The sequence below is a fragment of the Rhynchophorus ferrugineus genome, unplaced genomic scaffold, assembly GCF_030347505.1.
Source record: "Rhynchophorus ferrugineus isolate W39M unplaced genomic scaffold, kcgeb_rfMv2 rfM3, whole genome shotgun sequence".
In the NCBI taxonomy this organism is placed as follows: domain Eukaryota; kingdom Metazoa; phylum Arthropoda; class Insecta; order Coleoptera; family Curculionidae; genus Rhynchophorus; species Rhynchophorus ferrugineus.
Window position 1 is genome coordinate 35644135 of NW_027472582.1, and position 21636 is coordinate 35665770.

At 31.5% G+C, this 21636-nt stretch overlaps 2 protein-coding genes across 6 annotated transcripts; both read right to left on the bottom strand.

Moving 5' to 3' along the window:
* Nucleotides 1-1998: 1998 nt before the first annotated feature.
* On the bottom strand, nucleotides 1999-18273 carry LOC143194101 (cytochrome P450 4C1). The gene is made up of 12 exons (XM_076400673.1): nucleotides 18220-18273; nucleotides 17132-17356; nucleotides 16863-17069; nucleotides 16564-16749; nucleotides 16443-16509; nucleotides 16260-16386; nucleotides 14503-14569; nucleotides 10147-10262; nucleotides 9320-9388; nucleotides 7858-8023; nucleotides 7623-7802; nucleotides 1999-2312 (listed from the first exon to the last, which is right to left on the bottom strand). The coding sequence occupies exons 2-12, from the start codon at nucleotides 17352-17354 to the stop codon at nucleotides 2146-2148; spliced, it is 1575 nt and encodes a 524-aa protein (XP_076256788.1). The 5' UTR covers nucleotides 17355-17356; nucleotides 18220-18273; the 3' UTR covers nucleotides 1999-2145.
* Nucleotides 18274-18421: 148 nt separating this feature from the next.
* Nucleotides 18422-19526, bottom strand: RpII15 (RNA polymerase II subunit RpII15). 5 transcript variants are annotated; one of them, XM_076400676.1, is made up of 4 exons: nucleotides 19376-19526; nucleotides 19099-19247; nucleotides 18922-19050; nucleotides 18422-18839 (listed from the first exon to the last, which is right to left on the bottom strand). In XM_076400676.1, the coding sequence occupies exons 2-4, from the start codon at nucleotides 19170-19172 to the stop codon at nucleotides 18650-18652; spliced, it is 393 nt and encodes a 130-aa protein (XP_076256791.1). In that variant the 5' UTR covers nucleotides 19173-19247; nucleotides 19376-19526; the 3' UTR covers nucleotides 18422-18649. The 5 variants fall into 5 exon arrangements, with proteins under 5 accessions (XP_076256791.1, XP_076256793.1, XP_076256790.1 ...); XM_076400678.1 differs by having other exon boundaries at nucleotides 19099-19200; nucleotides 19376-19524; XM_076400675.1 differs by having other exon boundaries at nucleotides 19099-19264; nucleotides 19376-19524.
* Between the last annotated feature and the right edge of the window lie 2110 nt (nucleotides 19527-21636).

Below are 21636 nucleotides of genomic sequence, written 5' to 3' on the forward strand. Positions count from 1 at the left end.
TATATAACTCATATAGCAATAACTCACAAGCCGCCTCATAGATTTATATGTAACATATATATGTTATTGGGTGACCACAACTAGAATTTTATGGACTACCAATGACAATTTACAAAAATATATTTTCACATACTTTGGTTTCACAGAAAGTCTATTTGTATATAATAAAAGTGGGTTAAACAGAATATAAATATGTATAGATAAAATAATTAGTTATATAATCATGGACTTGGATACTTTGAATGAATGTAAATGGAACTGATCACTAGTAATTATTGGAGTCATATTGTGTTTCTTATTTCAAGCATCAAGGAAAAGTTTTTTAACGAAGACATTTGAGCAGATTTGTTGTGGAAATATATCAGGTAGTTCAGGAGGGAAATGGAGTTCGGATCTCAATGTGGCCAAAAATTGACAATCCACGAGAATGTGACACACTGTGTATGGAGCGTCATAGAGAGGGCTTTGTGGGGAAATCTCCCCTCAGAAGAAATGAGTGCGTTTGCAGCCTTCTAGCATGAACTGATTTAGGATTACCTGGCAGGATCTGGATTTGGAAAGGACAATGGATGAGAAAAACAATGCTTTATAGGCCACATTATTGTTATATTCAAAAAGGTTCCAGGCCTACTGGGTCAATTCATTAAGTTTATATTCAATGAAGGAAGTCAAGAATCGAAAAGCCCCCGACCTGACACATAGATGGCGATACTAGAATTAAATCCATATGTTTTTAGTTAGCTCTAACCCTCAAAAGATGCGTGTATAAATTTGACAGCTGTAGGATCATTAATTTGTGAATTATAGCATTTTGAGTGAAGCAACTTTTGCTATTGTGAAAAAATGGATAAAAAGGAATTTCGCGTGTTGATAAAATATTGCTTTTTGAAGGGAAAAAATACAGTTGAAGCAAAAACTTGGCTCGATGACAAATTTCCGGATACTGCCCCAGGAAAATCAACTATCAATGATTGGTATGCTAAGTTTAGAAGTGGTGAAATGAGTACCGAAGATGGCGACCGCAGTGGATCCCAAAAGAAATTGTTACCGACGGAAACAATAAAAAAATCCACAAAATGATTTTGAATGACCGTAAATTGAAATTGAATGAAATAGCAAGTACTCTATAGATATTAAATGAACGTGTACATCATATCATTCACGAATATTTGTGTATGAGAAAGTTCTGTGTAAAGTGGGTGCTGCGCGAGCTCACTTTTGACCAGAAACAACGACGAGTTGGTAATTTGAAGCAGTGTTTGAAGATGATCAAGAGTAATAAACCCGAGTTTCTGCGTGGATATGTGCCAATGGATGAAACATGGCTCCATCATTTCACTCCGTAGTCGAATCGACAGTCATCCAAGTGGACTACACACGATGAACCCACCTCAAAGCGTAGGAAAACGCAACAGTCGGCTGGCAGGATTATGGCGTCTGTATTTTGGTATTTTGGTGGTACCTGAATTGGGCTTCGAATTACTTCCTCATTCACTGTATTCTCCAGATCTGGCCCCCAGCGAGTATTTTCTGTTCTCAGATATCAAAATAATGCTTACTGGGAAGAAATTTTCGTGGAATGAAGAGGTGATCGCCGAAACTGAGGCCTATTTTGAAGCAAAGAACAAATCGTACTACAAAACCGGTATCGAAAAGCTGGAGGGTCGCTATAATCAGTGTATCACCCTTGGGAATTATGTTGAATAAATGAAACTAATTTTGCCAAAAAACACACAGTTTTTTTTCAGATTTTTTTTGTGTTTTATTATGGTAGGCCGGGGACTTTTCAATTGATCTGTTATGAATATGCATACGTACTAAACAGTCTTCATAGCTCTTCGAAGTAGGAGTTGGATATTCTTGAAAGAATGAATGAAACCCTTAATATTGATTCAATTCTCATTCCATTATGTCTGTGCATTATATCGCTCACATAAATAAAAAATCGTCATCCGAATAAATTATATAATAATAAAAGTAAATATAAAAAAACACAAGTATATTAAAGGGTAAATTTTATTCCTAATATAACTAAATTTTTAAAACTAGACTGTCAAATCTACTAACACTAACTATTATCTATCAACTAATTCTATCTTATATTCTAAGATCCATCCCAAAATGACACAATCTCGAAGGGAAATATTAGTATTCTCTTGATTCGTAACGTAATTTATAGCCATTAATTGGTCGAATAACAACACTGCATTTTACATCAATCTCCTCTATAGATTTATAATCAGTGAATATTTTATATCTCCGCAATATTGTTGCTAACATAACTTTCATTGTGATCATTGCGTATCTAAGCCCTGAAATAAACAAAATATTAGTTTTATTTTGATGTATTAATTAACATGATATTGTGATAAAGTTTATCGCCATAGTCTATCGGGATTATTATTTGGTTGCAATGATATAACTAGAGTACATAGTACATACATTAGTACATACATGTTATATGTTATAAGTATAGTTAATCGGCTATAACTAATGGGAATGAATGATAAGACCAGCTCTGGGTTGATAATAAAATGAAGTGAGCTTTTAAGCTTTTTATTACTGCAGTGAATGCGAAACAATTAATATTATAAGATTATGCTGCTTATTATGTCATGCTTGATTCGAGACTCTTTTTAGTGAAAAGAAGTATGTCAATTTCTTTCGATTACTTATACAATTGCTCCAATAGGATTTTTTGTCCTGATGAATATTATCTGAAAAACGTGATAAATTATCTGAGTCATAAATGCAATATCCGAGTTTCCCTAGAATTTGATTCAACAACCCGTGTGGGAAGGATATTAAAGAGAGAATATGAATGTGTCTGATAAATGTAACAACAGTGTATAAGAGGGGAGGATCATAGGAGAAATTGGATAGATAGGATAGATACAATATGCAGTTCAATAATTAATATTTAAGATTTATGGACACCAAGATAAAGTAAACAAATACTAGGATTATTTGAAAAAGCAGATGCCTGCAACTGTTAACTATTTTCCTACGTTTTCTTTTATCAAATGGTGTTGTATTCTTATAGATAGAATAATGACTGTTTTACTGTAGATGTGTTCAACTTTAGTCACAGTGGTTACTTTTTGTATAGGTCACATTCTACTACCGCGTGGAATATTCTTTGAAAGAGGGGTATGTACAATTGTGACAATTCTTATGGGTAGGATTGTGGCACAAGTAACAATTTGTTGCTGTTAGATGACTAGAAAACGTACAAGGAGGACTGTAGGAGATCAGGACAATATCGCATGTTATACTGATGCTCATGAAGCAGTGAAAGGTGCGTCTTTATGAAAAGAATCAGAATAGTGTATAGTGTGAACCGCATGTCATTGCTACGATATATAAAAAAGGGGATAAAGCCAACGACAAGGGAAATTCCGAAAGTATCAGCATAAGATAAGTGGCCCATAACAAAGTTTTTACCAGAGATGAAGAGAATGAACTCGACATCGAAATATCGAGGGATTATCTTGTCTGTTTTTTTTTTTCAATAGAAAAGATACGTCCGTATCCACAGGCTCCACCCAAGAAAATAATGAATCAACTATTTATGCTAAGCAGATAAAGAAAAGTATCGTTGAAGATGATAATGAAGAGAAGGCAAACGGATGGGTAAAGGGAACTATAAGAGACTATAAAGGGTAAAGAAAGACTCCGCAATCATCAGATGAAGAAGAGTTTTTTTTATCTCGTTTGTATTGGAGAGTACATTGGAGAGTAGGCATAGAGAAAAGTGGGAGCAACAAGATAATGTGGCTTATTAAGAGCGCTAACGGCGGTCATCATTACATATGCCACAATTATGATTTGATTGTACCAAAAATCTTATAAAAATGTTTATTTTTGGTTTTGATCATAGAGAAATGGGCCTCTGTTTCTTTTTATTTTCTTCTTTTTTTGTGCGTTTTCCTATTTAAGTACCTAATGATTATTTTCAGACTTTATTGATATAAGTAATGTTAGATCAGGATATGTTTAGGTTCCAATAAGTATTAATTTCAATTTCTGGGTCTGTTATTTTTCCTAATATGTAAAATAATTATATGCATAAAATAATTTTTATATTAAATCGACTATATTTCTTGACTGATTATAAAGCAAAGACTGTAAACTTTTTAAGTAAAGGTTCCAAATACTATTAATAGTCATAAAGCAGTAAGACTGTCAGTAAAAATTAATTCAAAACTTCCTGAATATTATCGATGTAGATCACTATTGAGGACAATTATGGTGAAAACCGTCGTTGCCATGTGACTGGTTGTGGCAAAATCATGCTTTTTGTAAAATTGCTTTTTTGAATATGCTATTATAATTTTAGGTAAAAATTTAGTATTAGTATATACTCATGTGATGACAAACATATTCTCTAATATTACGATATTTGTTAATCTAAAATGCATATTGATGAAGTTTGATGCATTCTACCCTTTATTACTTTATTGCATAATAATACTTTGACATGTTTTGAAAATGTAGAAAATATTTTTAAAAACGTCATATTAGGCAAGATTATGGATATAATATATCAAGTTGGGGCATATTTAATTCCATAACAATTATGAAATGTATTAAATGTATTCGTTTTTGGATGGATTCTTTCAGATGAATAAATATTATGCAATGCGAATACTAAGTTATATTTATATTAATGTTTACTGTGTTGTTATATTCAGGTAAAACTCTTTATCTAATGCGCAGTTTTAGGCACAAATAAACTTATTTTAATCTAGCGAACAAATATTTGAGAAATATCGTGAGCTGGCAAAGTGTTATTCTGCTATTATACCTATGCCAATAAAACTGCTAAAGTATTCTTCTAACTGGATATAAAATACAGCGGTGGATATCCGATGAGATCAATTTCGAAAATTACCGCAAATTAGATGGAGAAGAAAGAGAAGCCTACTGGAATCATGCTACATCGAACGAATATCAGTACCAAACAATTAAGAACGGTACGAATCTTAACATTCAGCAGATAGAACCTTTGTAAATTCACACGACCAGCGCCTCTAGTGGTGAAGACAATTCATTATGAAATTTTACAGTCATAATCTACTATAGATTTTAGCCAGCGATTGATCTAAGAATTTCATATCCTGATGAAGGGCAATAAAATCACTAAATTGTGAAATAAATTATCAGAAGTCATCAAGACCGCTGCGAGAATATTGTTTCACTGCCTTTACACTCTGCTCATACAAATTTGACAGAGTACTATCAGAGTTGAAAAAATCATTAATCGTTCCTATACTTAAAAAGAGGAGATAGTAATCACTGTAAAAACTATCGAAACATAAGTATCATACAAATGTGATTTCAAAGATCTCGCGAAGAGCAGACAAAGTTTAGATCAATTCCCGGTTGTGTAGGTAAGAGTTTCGCATACTTCCAGCTTAGGTGCTCCAGTTCCAGCTCCAGCTCCAGCTTAGATGTGGAAGGCATGCGAGTTTCTATTGATTTTCGACTGTATATATTGGTCCTCACTTTGAGCGGCTTTGGAAATTGAACATGCTCCCTTTAAACTTCTTCAGGCATCTTACGATGGTTCTATTAATTGCTTGTGAGTGATGTCTCTGATCAACGATATGTCTTCGGTCCACTGCTTTTTAACAAAATAGTGGATGGAATTATGCGTGTTTAAAATATTGATGCCATCAATATGATACTAGAAACTCTTTGACCAATCTGATATTCGCTGATGATAGCGCTATATATAGATGTTGACGCTTTTATAGTAGTTCATGATATATTAGCATTGTAGAACCATATTCCTTGAAAATTAATGAAAAAAGATCAAACTATTGACAACTCTCAAATCGTTTGCTATTGTAAATCTCAACGGCATCCAGTTACTTGGGATCAGTTACACAGGTGAAAAAAATGAGATCTGCTGCTGAAGTAATAAGGTGAATAAGGCCTCGGGAAGATTCGGGAATAATGGTGAAGGCGTAAAAATTGTTCCACGTTTCAAGATAAAATTTTTGAAGAACTATTAAAATAATAGGGACATGATATCAACAATAAACAAATATCTATTTTTGACCTGCTGCTTCAACCAGAAAAAACATAGGCGAGTTTTTTCATCAGCTATGATAGATGGGTCTATTACAATAACTCCAAACGTAGAATTGCATGAATTGTGCTAGGCAAACTATCAGAAGTTATAAATTCAATTTATGTATTTAGTAGGATCTGAAGACGTTAATCTACCATGACGAACTAAATCTAAATGAAACTATGACTGGAAATCGTCACCAAGTACAGATGATGCGCTTGAGGGCTTGTATTGCGGGAAATCCATTAATAATAAATCAAGAGATATGTAAAAGTCAAATTTCAACACAACATTGCTTATCCATTGTCTCACACCCAATCAAAACATATCAAAATATTAGACGGAAAGTCTTACTAATATCTAGTACGGATCATTTAATAATAATTAATAATTAAACTGAATTACTAAATTAAAATCACCAAAATATTTTAAATAGTTTTTTTCTGCTCTTTCCATTTTTTTTTTCACTATAGCACTAGAGTATCCAAATTTAGAAAGATCAGATTAGACATCAAATAATGTTATTTTGGTCTGAACAAAGCCATAAACAGAAGGCACCGAGCCTGGTGAATGTGCAGAGTGCTCATGAACTTACTTTAGTATTTTTTTAAATTGTATATCTCTATATTTTATCTATGATCCCGTCAAATGCATAAGCTTGTCATTTAAGGAAACTTTGTTTTTTAAAGAAGGGTTAATTCTTCTTGGCCATTGATATCATCATTATCAATCACCACCAACGTTATGTGTCCATATTGCAAATCATTTAATTTTAAAAATGAAGCCTCTAAATTGTGTTGCGCCAGTAGCCAGGTGAGGTAGGAGCCATTGATACAGCTGCCAGAGCCACTACATTAATTGGTTTCTTGAAATGTATTTTCCAGTATTTTTTTATTAATACTATGTTAAATTTATATTAATTTTACTTAAAATTAATTAACGTATTCTAAACAGCTTCTTGTGTGCCAATTTGCGATCAATTTGCTGTTCGACCGCCCTCCAATAACGCTGCTATACCTGATGAAGCAAGGTCAAATGCAATTCCATATTGCGATCGAATCGTTGCCAAAAGCCTTCATATTAAAAACGTTTTTCAGTTACACCATGAACATTTAAGCAAAAATTTCGCCAGTACCATCACTTAGTACCCTCATGAGCATATCGTAAGCATAATTTTGTTGGTGATTTAAAAGAACAACGTTCCTTTGAACAGTTTCACTCAATGCCTCGGAATAGTATTGGGTATCGCATCTCAATTATGAATTTATTCCTTCAAAATGACGAAATCTAGCAGCATTATTTATTTACGTACTAGAAAACAAAACTAACATTATAGTAGATCAAAAAGCGTTACAATAAACACCACCACCATGTTTTTGAAATATTTTATTCCAGTTCGAACTGAATATTCAAAGCTTAGATGGCAGAAAGTCGGCCATCTGTAGTATAGAAAGAAAAAAAAAACTAAAAAGTTACAAAGAAACTAATAGTATGTTTGGTATGGAAAATATTGAAATATATTAATAGATTTTATAAATCTTACCGAAACAATTTCTGGGGCCATGAGAAAACGGTACATACGAGCCTGGTTGGATTTTTGCAACATTTTGTGGAAGAAAACGATCGGGATCAAATTTCAGGGCATTAGGCCAATATTTTTCACTCCTATGCAACCTGAGTACAGCCAAGCAGATCGATGCCCCTTTCGAAAGAACATGGTGGCCTAAAATCCAAATATAATTAATATGTTTTGCATAAAAATGCAGAATGTTACGTACCAACATTAATGTCACCGTCCAAAGTTCTAGCCAAAATGGGACCAACCGGAAATAATCTTAGTGTTTCTTTGATAACCCTCTCTAAATATTTTAACTCTGGTAAATCATTGGCAGACATACTTCTTTCAGCACCTGCCACTTCTAATATTTCAGCTAATACTTTTTCCTAGATAATAAATATTACTTCTATCAAATATATAATAAACGTTGTCCAATAAAAATACTGCATATTTGCTATTAAATTTTTCATTTAATTCAATTTAAATCATTTGAAATGTCAAAAGAACGATTATGTTTTGGCAGCGATCCAATCATAAATTATTTTTTTCACATATTAGGAATTTAGAAAACGTGTGCCAATGAAGTCATGCAGCATCGCTCTGAACAAATGCTTACCAGAAGGCGCTTCTTCTGATAAACCTCATAGCACCGACAACGTATGGTCAAGCATTATCATATCAGAAGATGCCTTTGTGTCTGTTGCTCGCTATTGCTGGTTTTTTGTAACAATACGTTCCATTGACATCGGTAGACATCAGTTTAATTCAGTTTTAGTGGCTCGTGAGAGCTAGGTTTTAAAACCTTTTTGAAGTTTTTTTAGGGTTAGAACCACAGGAAGACCTTATAGCATTCAATATTCCGCTTCGGTGTCGATGTGGAGAGGTCACAGCATCTTGTTCTTGTGATTATTATGTAGAAGATTCATTTTTTTTATCCAGTCAAAGTGGTGTATTGAGTCTTCTGAAACTTTTTTTTACTGATCAGGGGCAAAACCTCGGTGTTCGAGAAAAACGGTTTAAAATTATTTGACAGGTTTGAACAGCTTTCTTCCAATTACACAACAAATACAACAGCATTACAAAATAATTTAAAAAGTGGGCTCCGAACCAAGGTTCTCGGCATTAAACCCACCGACTAGCGAGTGACCAACTTGAAAATCATTACAGAAATCATTCGGTTTTGCCCAGCCTGGTTACTGGCGTTACTGGGATCATTTTTCTTGTCGGATTTTACAGTCTCGCTTAGGACAATCACAAATATTAGGCAATCACAAATATAAATTTACGGCGATACTTCAGCAGGATTCAAACCAGCAACTATCGCAACAGTAGGTGGACCGTTCGGTCGCCTTTACCACTGCACCAACCAAGCCAGCAGTTGGGTTACTTTGTTTAACAGTTATATAATTCACTAATGGAACGATAATTCGATTTCACTAATAATCAAAACATATGAAAACATATAATATAAATAGTCATAGTAAACGAAATAAGAAAAAAAATTATGTAAAATAATATATTAACTAATATGCATGGATTTCTTTTAACTTCTGTTAACTAATAGATAATACAGTAAGATTTAACACAACAAAGATTAAATTAAACTGTGTTCAAAAAACAATAATTTAACATATGTTAGAGATTTAATTAAAATGTATAGGTAATATATAAAATATACATACCTGTATATCTTGATGCATGCCTAATAAGACTAACACAAATGTGCTGGCGGTAGAGGTAGTGTCCGAGCCCTAAAAATGTAAAATTATCCTACGTAATATAATGAGATTCACTGTTATTACTAATTTTCTAACTCTAAGGGACACCCAGCTAGCACTCGGTAAACATCGACAGTTTCCGCCTCATTTTGCTACGTTGCCATTAACAAATGATCGCGAATTCCGTTTTGGAGCTGAAACTGGTTGGATTTCTAATATCACTGGCTTATTTATATTGGACATAAAACTATTCTTTATAATATTTAGTTTCCGTGCTATGTGTTATTCTAAGATTATCGTTATTTCACATATACTATTATATTATCCGAGTTTATTAATTATTTTTTTTATTTTAAATATAGAATTAAATATTTATTTATTTGGATTTCTTCGCTTATTTTACGTATATAGCTGTGTATTATATTTTTATTGGTTCTTGCATTGTTCAAATTATCATTTTATTTAAGACACTTAATTGTGAATATTGTTAAGCCATCAAACAAACATTTGGTGAAATTACATCCAGGTGTGTATCTATTTTATTATTTATTTTAATTTTACAAATTCGATTCATGTATATAGTTAATAGTCATTTCTATGTTTTAAAACCTTTATATATAGATAAATAAATTATATTTCATACATTACATATTGTTCTAACTTCTTTAAAAGAAATTAATTAAATATTTTCATTAATAGTGTACCAATAACTGGCAACGTGGCAAAATCAAATTTTAGTGCACGTATCAGTTGTTCCAGGTTCTTATTCAGAAAAGAAAATCTCTACTTACCGCTACCATTAAAGTAATTGTTTCATCTACTATTTCTTCATCAGTAAAATAACTTTTATCATCTTCATAAGTCACCTTCAGAAGGATGTCAATAAATGTTAGACGATTAAGTTCCTCTGTTGAAATATAAACAGTAACAAAATACATACATTTTAATGTCACATGTCATTAATCAGCGATATCATTCCATAGAAATACGGAACATTAATATAAGTAACTGTTAAAAAATCTACCGTAATTGTTATATTGAACGATCTTGATATTTCTTCAGATAAATTGGTTTTCATATAGTGTTATTGAGTTATTCGGTGTATACAATGTACTAATCATGTAATACTTAAAATTACAGGATTTTTTGATATACATTACTTTTGTTGCTTGATTTGAATAAATCTGCTAACGAAGCACAGATTTCAAAAACTAACAGCAAAGACCCAAAAAGAGGGAAAATGGCTCGATTTGACTGAATATGCCATTTCAAAACAGTTTCAATATAGTGATTTTATTGTTTGCTAGACAAAAAAAGAATTTTCTGTGGAATATTGAGACTGTGGATGAAAAGTGAATCTACTACAACCTTAAGAACAAAAAGGATTCTTCTGGATTAGTCGGAGTATGTAAGACCATAAAGAAAGCTTTCCTATGCATATGGTGGGATTGGCAAGGTGTAGTAGTGTAGTAGCAAGGCACGAAGGCTTAGTGGCGAAATACATCCGATTATGTCTACCTGATGACCTAACAGCTCTTATCAAATCATTTCTGTCAGGACGATCGTTCCAGGTAAAGATTAAAGATATTCTCTCTAGCCGGAAAACCATCGACGCAAGAGTTCCAGAAGGCTCCCCCCTGGCACCCGCTCTATTTAATATTTTTCTTTCAAATATCCCTAGGAGACCACAAGTTGAGGCAGCTTTTTACGCAGACGACACTGCTTACTTTCCTTCTTCAAGAGTAGCACCGCACATCCGAAGCAGACTCCAAAAACAACTCGATGAGATGGTTCAGTGGTTACATTTCTGCAGGTTGCGGTCAACCCACAAAAAACCCAGGCCATCTTCTTCCACAAGAAGCGTTTTGTATTGAGCATTTCGCATCTTAAAATCAAGAACGCCGAACTCCCATGGTCAGAAGAAGCCGCCTATCTCGGTCTAGTCTTCGATCACAAATTTAGGTGGAATTCCCACATTCAAAAGTCCCTCCATAAAGGTCAAGGTATTGTTAATTTGCTGTTCCCGCTTATCAACCGGGCCAGCAGGCTTCCTCTCTCTATAAAATCTCTCCTGTACAAGATGCTGGTTCGATCAGTCGTTCTATACGGCTCCAGTGTCTATCTAAAATACGTCTCACCTAGCCAGGTGGAACGTCTCCAAGTCTTTCAAAACAAAATTCTCAGGAGAATAATCAATGCCCCCTGGTTCGTCAGGAACAATCAAATTCATAGAGAAACAGACGTCCCCCAAGTTCACGATTTTATATCCGAGGTTTACTCGAGATATTTCTCCACTCTTCGTCTCTCGGACAATATATGTATTACCAAGCTGGCCGATATTTTAGGCCAATAACTCATTCGGCTCTTCGTAGCCTTATTCTATCACGCTCGACACTACCCCGTCGTGCTCTAACTCCAAATTGTCTCGACCTTCTCCGGCGAGCGATTAACTCATATACCGCAAGCTGCTTGGTGTGATAACGACGCCACGTCCTTGCCTGGCCCTTGTGCCTCTTAACGGTGTTACCGGTTACGGGCACCCTTCTTACTAACAGTAAGAAGTATCAGTTAAGGTCATTGGATCAGCTGATAGGGTGGGGTTTAGTGGGTAGCCCAGACGTAGTCTCCACATAACCAGTCCAACTCGCTTATTCCTGCGGGTCTTTCTGACCAGGTATTCGTAACAGGATTCCCCTACCCGGTTTCAGGACAAAAAAAATAACAAGGTGTAGTATATTACGAGGTACTAAAACTAAATTTAACTACCATTGCTGGTGTCTATTAATAACAATTGAACAAGTTTAACGATGTATTGCAAACGAAAAAACAGTAAAAGCTAGTAATAGACGAGTTTCATTATAACTTGACTGAGTCACGTCTTTGAAATGCTGAAAATGTGCGAAAATAGATTGATGATTGAATCGTCACCAAACCAACATACTTATTTTGACACTATAGAGCAATATTGCTAGAAATATGGGAAAAGTTATAGAAAATGATGAAAAATATTTTTATTTAACATATACTGTACCAATATTTCTCAATAAATACAGTTTTAAAATGAAACATTTATCAGAATAAACGCAAGCACATCATATACAAAGGAGGTATGTCGTTACTGACAGACTAACAGTTTTAAATTTTTACTGTAAAAAGTTTTACTCTTAAAGACATATAGGCAACCTTAAAGTACTATTATATGTTAGCTTTACCGGAGGTTAATATTATATGTATAAATAAATCTCTTATGTCCGACAAAATAAAACACCCCCAATTATATAATGTAAATTTGTGATAAAAACCTTCATAAGACTGGAGAATATCATAAGACTGGACATATGTCAATAAAATAATCTTGTGGGTTATTTTATCTGCCGATAAGATACATCAACTGTTTTTAAAATTACATAATAATGATTTTGACTTAAGCAAAACAATCTTTCAGTGAACAGTTTCAAAATCTCAATTTAGCGTAGAAGACAAAACATTTAATGGAAGATTACGGTGTCTGTGAATACGCAAAATTAAAAGCTATATGAAACTGAGCTAGCTAATAAATTTGAGTCAGGAACTGAAACTATGATCGAATTTGATTTGCAACAAAATGTTCAGTATACATAGAAAATTTTGCCTCACGTTGTTCACCCTATTTTCTCTTCCGGCTACCCTTTGTGCCTACAAATTAAATACTTGTGAAGGATAAGCAGTAGACCACGCAAATTATTATATTAGGTACTTGCATGTACTCATTGTTTTTTTAACTTTTTATTGATCTCTTTATGATTTATTAATTTACTTAACTTTTTCCCATAATTTTGACAACTTCTACACCACAGAACAGAAATATAAACTAGGAACTTAAATGAGCACACCCATATTTATCAGGCCAGAGGTAAAAAGATTACATTCCTTTTCTTTCTTTCGATTTGAAATTTTGTGGCATCCTTGTTAGATATATTTGTTTATTTCTATTTTTGCGCATAATAGCATAATTTCTTAATTTATAGTTATTGATTTTATATGTACAATCAGAAAATAAGTTATTACTTGTGAGATTAGATATTGTTTTTTGATGTATTTTGAAAATATTTTTTATAAATGTTAACTAAAACATTTTAGTAAAATTTCATTTTCCTCTTGTATATATAATTGTAATATAAATAATATGTTTAATAATTTTTTTTTATATTTGCCCTTATAATAATTAACCTAGCTTTGCGTGCCCTCAGGTGGCTCTGACGAATAAAACTTGGTTACAACTTTATACATTGGAGATGGCATTTTAAGTCTATCTATTATGTGACATACACTGATAACTCAATGTCAAAACCATCGAATTTAATAGTGTTTGACGCAGGTTTAAATTAATATTTCGCATACTCACCAATAGATATCGCTGATCAAAAACATTCCAACAAATTAATTATAGAATTATACAATTATTTTCACGTTAAATATTTGATTATTTATGTTCTTATATTTATGAGTCATCTTGCTGAAATATAAAAATATTTTCTTAAATCCTTAATTTAAATTTATAAATTGCTGACATTTCAAAATTTGAATAGAAAAAAATCAGAGATCCAACTATACGAAACTATCAACGGCGATCGCTATCTTAGGGATATCCGCCGCCGAGAAAAATATATAAAGATATACCGATATTTTTAAGAGAAACTAATAATATTTATATATCACCGCAAAAAATATTTTTCATATATTTTTATATTCAAATAGCAATATTTTTAGTAAACCTTAAGTAAGTACAGAAATGCATTAATCTTTTAAGCTACAATTGAACCTTAAACGACAATATTAAAGATTTATGAAAAATACTTAAAAGGATTTTGAAATATCTAAGAAATATATATAATTTTTTTATTTTTAAATATCGGAAAATATCGGCTAACAAAATATCGATATATTGCTCAAAAAAAATATTAAAAAAATGTTCGGCATCCTTTCAAGGTTTCTAACTGCCTATTCATACTGATTACCCAGCATTGCAATTAATAATTTTATGAGTATTTAGAATGGTAACATATCATAGGTTATGATTATATATAAGTAAAAATATAAGTAGAAAAATTTAGAGAGATTTCCATATTAAATATAGAATTACTAACTTAAAATGGTGAAATTGTTACCTGATTCATAATATAAAGCTTTGTTCTTTTTTTCCTCCTCCATTTGTTGTCTTTTTTTGACAATAACCTATAAGAAATACAAAACAAAATCAATAGCAAAACATTTAAAAATAAATTATGTTATTAAGTAGGTAATAATAAAAATATATTTATTGTTGCTTATCTTTTAATCTTATTTATATTCATAACCAACCAAAAGTTCTCAACCTCTCAGCTTCTTAAATGAACAACTTTTATAATGTTTTAATTTTAATATTATTTTTACCAATTTTACATACTAAAGTCTGAACAAACAAGACCGCCAAAATGAAAAGCTCCTCAAAGAAACTAAAAAAGACCGACGAATTAAAAACCCAATAATACTTTCTACACCTAACCACCATATCACCGGAGGAAGTATCACACGAGCACATCCTTGAAATGCGAACAACAAAGAGCTGAGCAAAGAAAATCCATTCCTAAAACAACAAATAAACAACATGTCCAAGGAAAAACCCATCCCGGCTTCAGACAGACAACCAAAATCCTTGAGCAGAGAAAGTATCCTTTCAACTCCTTCACATCTTCACTGGAGAAGCAACTTAAAGGCGTTATTAGAGGCCTATTGAAGTCAATACTAAACTACAAAGTCAGAGAAGGATTCCAGGAAAAGTGTAAAAAGTGACAAAATACGTAAACTAAGTGTTCCAACTGTGGAAAAGAACACACCGCCAACTTTCTAGGGTGCTCCACTAGAGAGTCATGGACAGAAACCGTAACAAATTTATAGACCAGCTCCAAAGATCTCCGCCCGGGCAAATCAATGAGGAAAAAGATTAGTCAGCCAACTATTCCCACCAGCAACGACAAGGGACGCTATGGTCGAGGAAATCCGAAGAGATTTCGCCGCTTTCGCCAACAAAATATCCTGCCTCATCGGTTAATCTTGATCCCGGACAAAAACAAAGGTAAAACGACCCATTTCTCATCTTTGAAATTCTGGCCTCTCATGTAACAAATTTTAATAAGCCAGTTACCAGGGCGCCGAAGATGAGTTACTGCAGGTTTTATCACAGGTAGACTATCCCATCCGAAACGCCCCAGATATGCTAGTCTCCTTTGATTATAGCCATTTTCCTTTGTGATTATAAAAGGTTTATGGCTATCCTCAAATTAATTTTATGATCATTTTCCAATTCGAGATTTTTATTTACAACATTCATCTCAGGCTACCTCCAATTCGCTTCATGGCCACAATTAGCCAGTAGACTATCAACTCTCATTTATGTCCACCATTATAGATTTCTTCGTCGCTCAAAAAATATGGTACCTTTCTGTATTCCGCCGATCTGACTACCTCTTTCCAATCAATCGGCTATATCGTCACGGCTGCCCTACCTGCGAATCCACGACAATTAGCATTCACATATGTACAACAGTAGTAAAGAACAGTAGTCATAAATTAATTTGTAAATTAAGATTGTACTAAGCATATCTAATGTTCTAATTAATTAAATAAATATATTGGTCTTTGTTTCATTAACTCTCAAGCCATATGGCTCTGAATATAAACGATATCATGAAGGATGCTAGAAGCGTGATAATTTCATAAAAAATTATGTAAATAATGTATATAAATTTATTTAAAACGACTTCAGTGCTAATTTCTATAAAATTAATTTTTTTAAAATTTACGAATAAAAATATTTTCTATAAAAATTAAACTATAATTAATTTTACCGTAATAGGTTATTTTAAACTAACATGGTTCAACTTACTTGTCTCGTGAAAAACCTGCTTTTATTACACAATTCTATAAATTCTTTACCTAATGCTGAATTATAGAAAATAACATCACTGTGATAATATATATTAAATATTCTTTCTATTACTATTTCAAGGGCTCTAGAAATGATCATTGTTTTATCAACATAGGATAAAAGAAGGGAAATAAAACTTACCTGTCAATCCAATGATTAAAATTAAACCCTTCTGATTCTGTATCCACATTAATTCCCATTGCAGTGTCTGAAATTAGATAGTTTATATATTTATATACTTTTTTCAAAACATCTTACTAACCACAAATTGTTTTTAATGCATATCTTGAAATTAAATCATTAAAATCAACATCTTTTTTATTTTCATACTGTTTCATAAGCTCAATTAGTTCATCAGAATGCTGAACAAATACTTCAGTAAAACTGTTAAGCATTTGTGAATTAAAAGCTGGTGTAACTAATTTTCTATTCCGACGCCATTTTGGTACTAAAACGAAATATATGATAATTAAAATGCCCATTAAATTATAGAGCTAGACATTCAGTAAATATCATATATGTACTTAAATAAGTTATCATAAATTGTTATATAAAAATTACCTGATTTTTGACTGAAAATTCCGCCTCCGAACAATTTATCACCTAAGTTATAAAAAGGTTCTTTTCTCAATGCATTTGGACTAGTTAAAACAGTATCAAATATTTTTGGGTCTGTGGTACAGTAAAATAATTTTGTTCCGAACCACGCTTTGAATAGGGCTTCATTCTTATATTCAGAAAATAAATTATCAAGCCCTTTATATATATCTAAATAAATATAAAATATAATACTTGATTTGTTTAAATATGCAACTGTTTGATTTATGTACCTGATGCGTCTCCCAGAAATTTATAAGCCGAGCCAACAATTGGTAATCCACATGGCCCGGGTAATTTTCTAGCTGATGCATATAAATTTCTTCTGGTCCAAACAAATTTGAGTAACCAAAATAAAACTATAAAAGTGATTGAAATAGAACATAACTCATAACTAATTAAATTTTTGGGATTATAAAAAAATGTCACAAGTCGTTTCACTTTAATAGTTTCCATATCTGTAATACAAAATATTCAAATCAGTACTTAACATATAAAATTAAACCATTAATATTATTTGGCCTCTATGTTAAATCATTTGTAGCTTTAATATTATGTATTTTTATATAATATAAAAAATGGGTAATATGTTGTCCAACATTTATTAAGTATTCCAAACCACGTTGAAAAGAATGGTATACTTGTTCAACCGGTATCAATTACCATATACCTGAATTTATATTTTTATAGAAAGAGATTGAACCAAATTGGTCAAGCTAGTTCAAGGACTAAGTAAAATTTATTTTCTTTTTACGTGCGTAAAACAACCACTAACAAAAATATGGAAGTTTTAGAAACATTATTTTTGGAACATAAACTATTTATATTTAAATATATTATTATATTACGTAAAATAAACATGAACAATAGTTGAAAAAGTAGTATAGTTCACTTTTTCATATGGTTATATTTGAAACATACAAAATACACATGTAAAATCTAAAATATTAAGTATTAGCATTTATTTTAAAAATATTGATGTGATTTCTACTCAACGTCTACAATCTGTTTTAGCTAAAGCTAATTAAAATTATCACAAAATTATAAATTACTATACTATTATGCAGTGCTGATTAAGAATTATTACATACCTAAATTACATTCCAGGTGAATTTAAATATAAAACATAAAATCGCCATTCAGCTACTTTTGACTAATTTTAATTTTGAAAATTGTTAAATTCACCCAATAATTATTGTAAAATAAATTATAAAACAATTCAATTATCATTGAAACTTAGCAAAAGAGATGTTATCAATTGCAGTTTCAAGTAATTATAAATATCTTTAGTAAACATAAAATTATTCTAAATTTTACTTACTATTTTAGAATTATGAATGGTACTTGCAAAACCTATGTAGAAGATACATACAGTATGATGCTAGTACTGTCACGTAGTGGTATATAATAAACATCCCCACTACTTAACATCTTGAAATATAATTTTTTTGGCATATTGTTTTTACTTTTTAATTATATCCCTAGAAGTGTAATGTTTATTGCGAATGGTTAAAATTGCAAAATTGTGTTTTATCAATCATGATTTATTTAATATTAATATACATTATTTTCTATAAAATATATGTCTAAAATAATATATAATCCTAACATGATATAGGAGTTCAGGTATACAAAAAAAAAACAGAATACTATATATGAGCTTAAAAACAGTTTTTGTCTTTTATTACCAATATGAAATCTCCCATTGTTTTGTAGAAAAATTATTGCGACTCATTTATATATATCTGACTCTACTCTGTCCATCGATGGGCACAATGTGGATTTGTACAAACATAATATAGTCTCATTTCTTCTTCAGCTCTCCTAGTTTGAGCCTGAAAAAATACTGCTTCTCTATGTTGACAATTAGGACAATGATGATCTTCCGTTCTAGGTAGTGTTGGGTCTGATATAACATCTGATACTATATGGGTTAACTCACTAAAATTAATAAAAAACATTATATAAAATAACTCTTAAACTCTAATACTAAGTATTTAAGCTGGTACCACTAAGAACTTACTCAATTTCGTGCATAATTTTATTTACATATATACATTTTGAATCAGCATGTTGTTTATAATCACAATTTCTGCATGCATATAATAAAATTTTATTTTCCTTGTCTTCTTTGGGATATAACATATTGTTGCTAAAAATTATAGGTTAGTGGTATTCAAAACTAATATTAAAGCTTTACCATTCTTGACAAAATCTTATACCGACAAATCCAGGTCCCTCACTGTGAGAATCGTATCCAGTTGGTTTCGACATGATTTTAGGCTTTTAATAAAATGTTAAATTATAAACAGACTCTTATTTAGAAAATAATTCCTAAACCGTGTTTTTCTAGAATGAATTCTAACCTAACAAACATTTGATTATAAGTAGTAAAACCTAACGTAAGTACATAGAACTATTTAGAGAACTATTAGAGAGAAAAGTCAATAGAGGACTCTGAAGAGAAGTTTCCTTACGTCCAGTCTCTTGGTAGGATCGTCCACTGGTCGGAATGTTCGTTTGTTCCTTGTGTGTATTGACTTTTTTATTTGTTCGATAACTACTATCTGTGTGTCCGGAACCGTATGGTACCAATTCTCTAGCTTTGCCAATCTTCAGTGTGCTTGTATTTGTGGTGGCCTAAATATATAAGGTTAAATCTTCATTACAGGTATCTGTAATTGGCACATTTATTTGTTTTTTGATAAAGTTTGCTAGGCATAGACCAATAACATTAATATAAAACACAATTTAATCAGAAAAACCTATTAAACAAAATTCTATAAAGTTGTAAAAATTAATATAATATGTAACAATAAATATATCCTTAAAATATAAAACCAAATATATCTATAAAATATACATATAATTTAAAACTTCATCAAATGCAAACTTAATTCCTTACTAAAATTCTATTTACTCCTTAATTAATAATTAAAGTATATAATAAGGTATACCTTCAGATCATTATGTATTGGGCAATTAAAAGGTTTTAAAGTTACTTCTATGTGCTTTAGATAATTTACATTTTTTACTAACCGGGAATGTATTACCAGGAGTTAAGAAATTGCGACTTGACTCTATATCTTCATATTCATATACAAACAAACTTCATATATGAACAAACAACATTTTACGACGTACCGTAGTATATATTTCAGGTTATTTGGTAAAACTTAGACCGACAAGTTGATATTGATTTTATAGACCCAAGGACATATCTCAAGCTCAGGACTCCAACAAAATTGTTTTATTATTCTGTTAGTACGTTTTTCAGCTATCTTTCTTATTTTATTCCGCGATATTGTTTCGTTGATTATACAACACAGTTTTGTTAGATATCGTACAAAAGTAAATAGGCGGGATTACCGCTTTTTTTAATTTTGGAATTTGTCGCCTTTGCGAGTACTTAGCAACATAAATAATTACCATGAAATCATGTTTTTTCGGGAGCTGTATTTGCCAGATATCTTAACATGTTCAATGGACGTTAACATTTCGTAAGTGCTCATTTCTGAAGACACGACACTCAGAATCACTACACTTTTTTAATTCAATTTCTTTTATTTTGTTTTGTACCGGCCAACCTGAGTTTCATCAAATGGTGAGTTTATTCATAGGGTATTCGAATTCTTTTTAATTTCCATTTATTATTTATTAAATTTCCATTTATTATTATTTATTTATAATTCTTTAGTAATTATTTTCTATATATTGTTCTTAATTTATTATTCTCTATTTATTATTTTCTATTTACTATTCTCTATTCGTTATCCTGAATTCATTATTCTCTATTTATTTTTAATTTATCCATTTACCGTTATTTATTTTATTCTCCTATCTTTTATTATTTCTTCGTATCTTTGCCATCATTCATTTTAATTTTTTGGTTTCTAGTTTTTTCTGATTCTATGCCACACTCATCTAGCTTTTCTTCTTTCTTTTATCAATACTCTAATTTCAAGGAGCTAATTTCCCTCATATTCTAATTTCTCCCTTAATGTTGGGGTAGCTTCTCTTGCAGCAGACCGAATTTGTTCAATTATATTTCCGGTTTGCTGCTCAAGATGGTCTATATTTTTGAGAATGACATTTAAATTGATTTGTTCCTGCATTATAAGTCTAAACGTGTCCCAGTTAGTAAATTTGTTAGTAAGATTAGGCTTTTGTTTTTTTTTTCAGGATCGTCGCGCCTTGTTTTAACAATAGGGATGCCGAAAAAAATAGCGAAATATCGATCATTTTAATCGATATTTTTTTATTAAAAATTAACGTTTATTAAAAATATCAATATATATTGCAAAAAAATATCAATATTTAAAAAAAAATAATCATATCGATATCATATAATAGAATTATTGATATTTATTTCGGCGACCGACTCTAGTTAACAATGCTGGAGTGTGATCAGGTGATAGTTAGCATAAGCTCTCGATTTTTATTTGATTTGATGAGATACCTTTCGAAATATAAAAATCCAGTAGGTCTTTATTACTGTCGGTGGGCCAGTAAGTAGTGGGTTCACGCACTGAATGATAATTACAATTCGTAATATTAATTTGGAAATAAATTCCTAATTTTGGAAATAAATCTCTGTATTGCGTTATTTCATATCTTGATGGAACTTCTATGTTTATTTCAGCGCAGTGGTAAAAGCGATGGGACGGTCCTCCTACTGTTACGATAGCCGCGGGTTCGAATCCTGCTGAGGCATGGTCGTAAATTTATGTTTGTGATT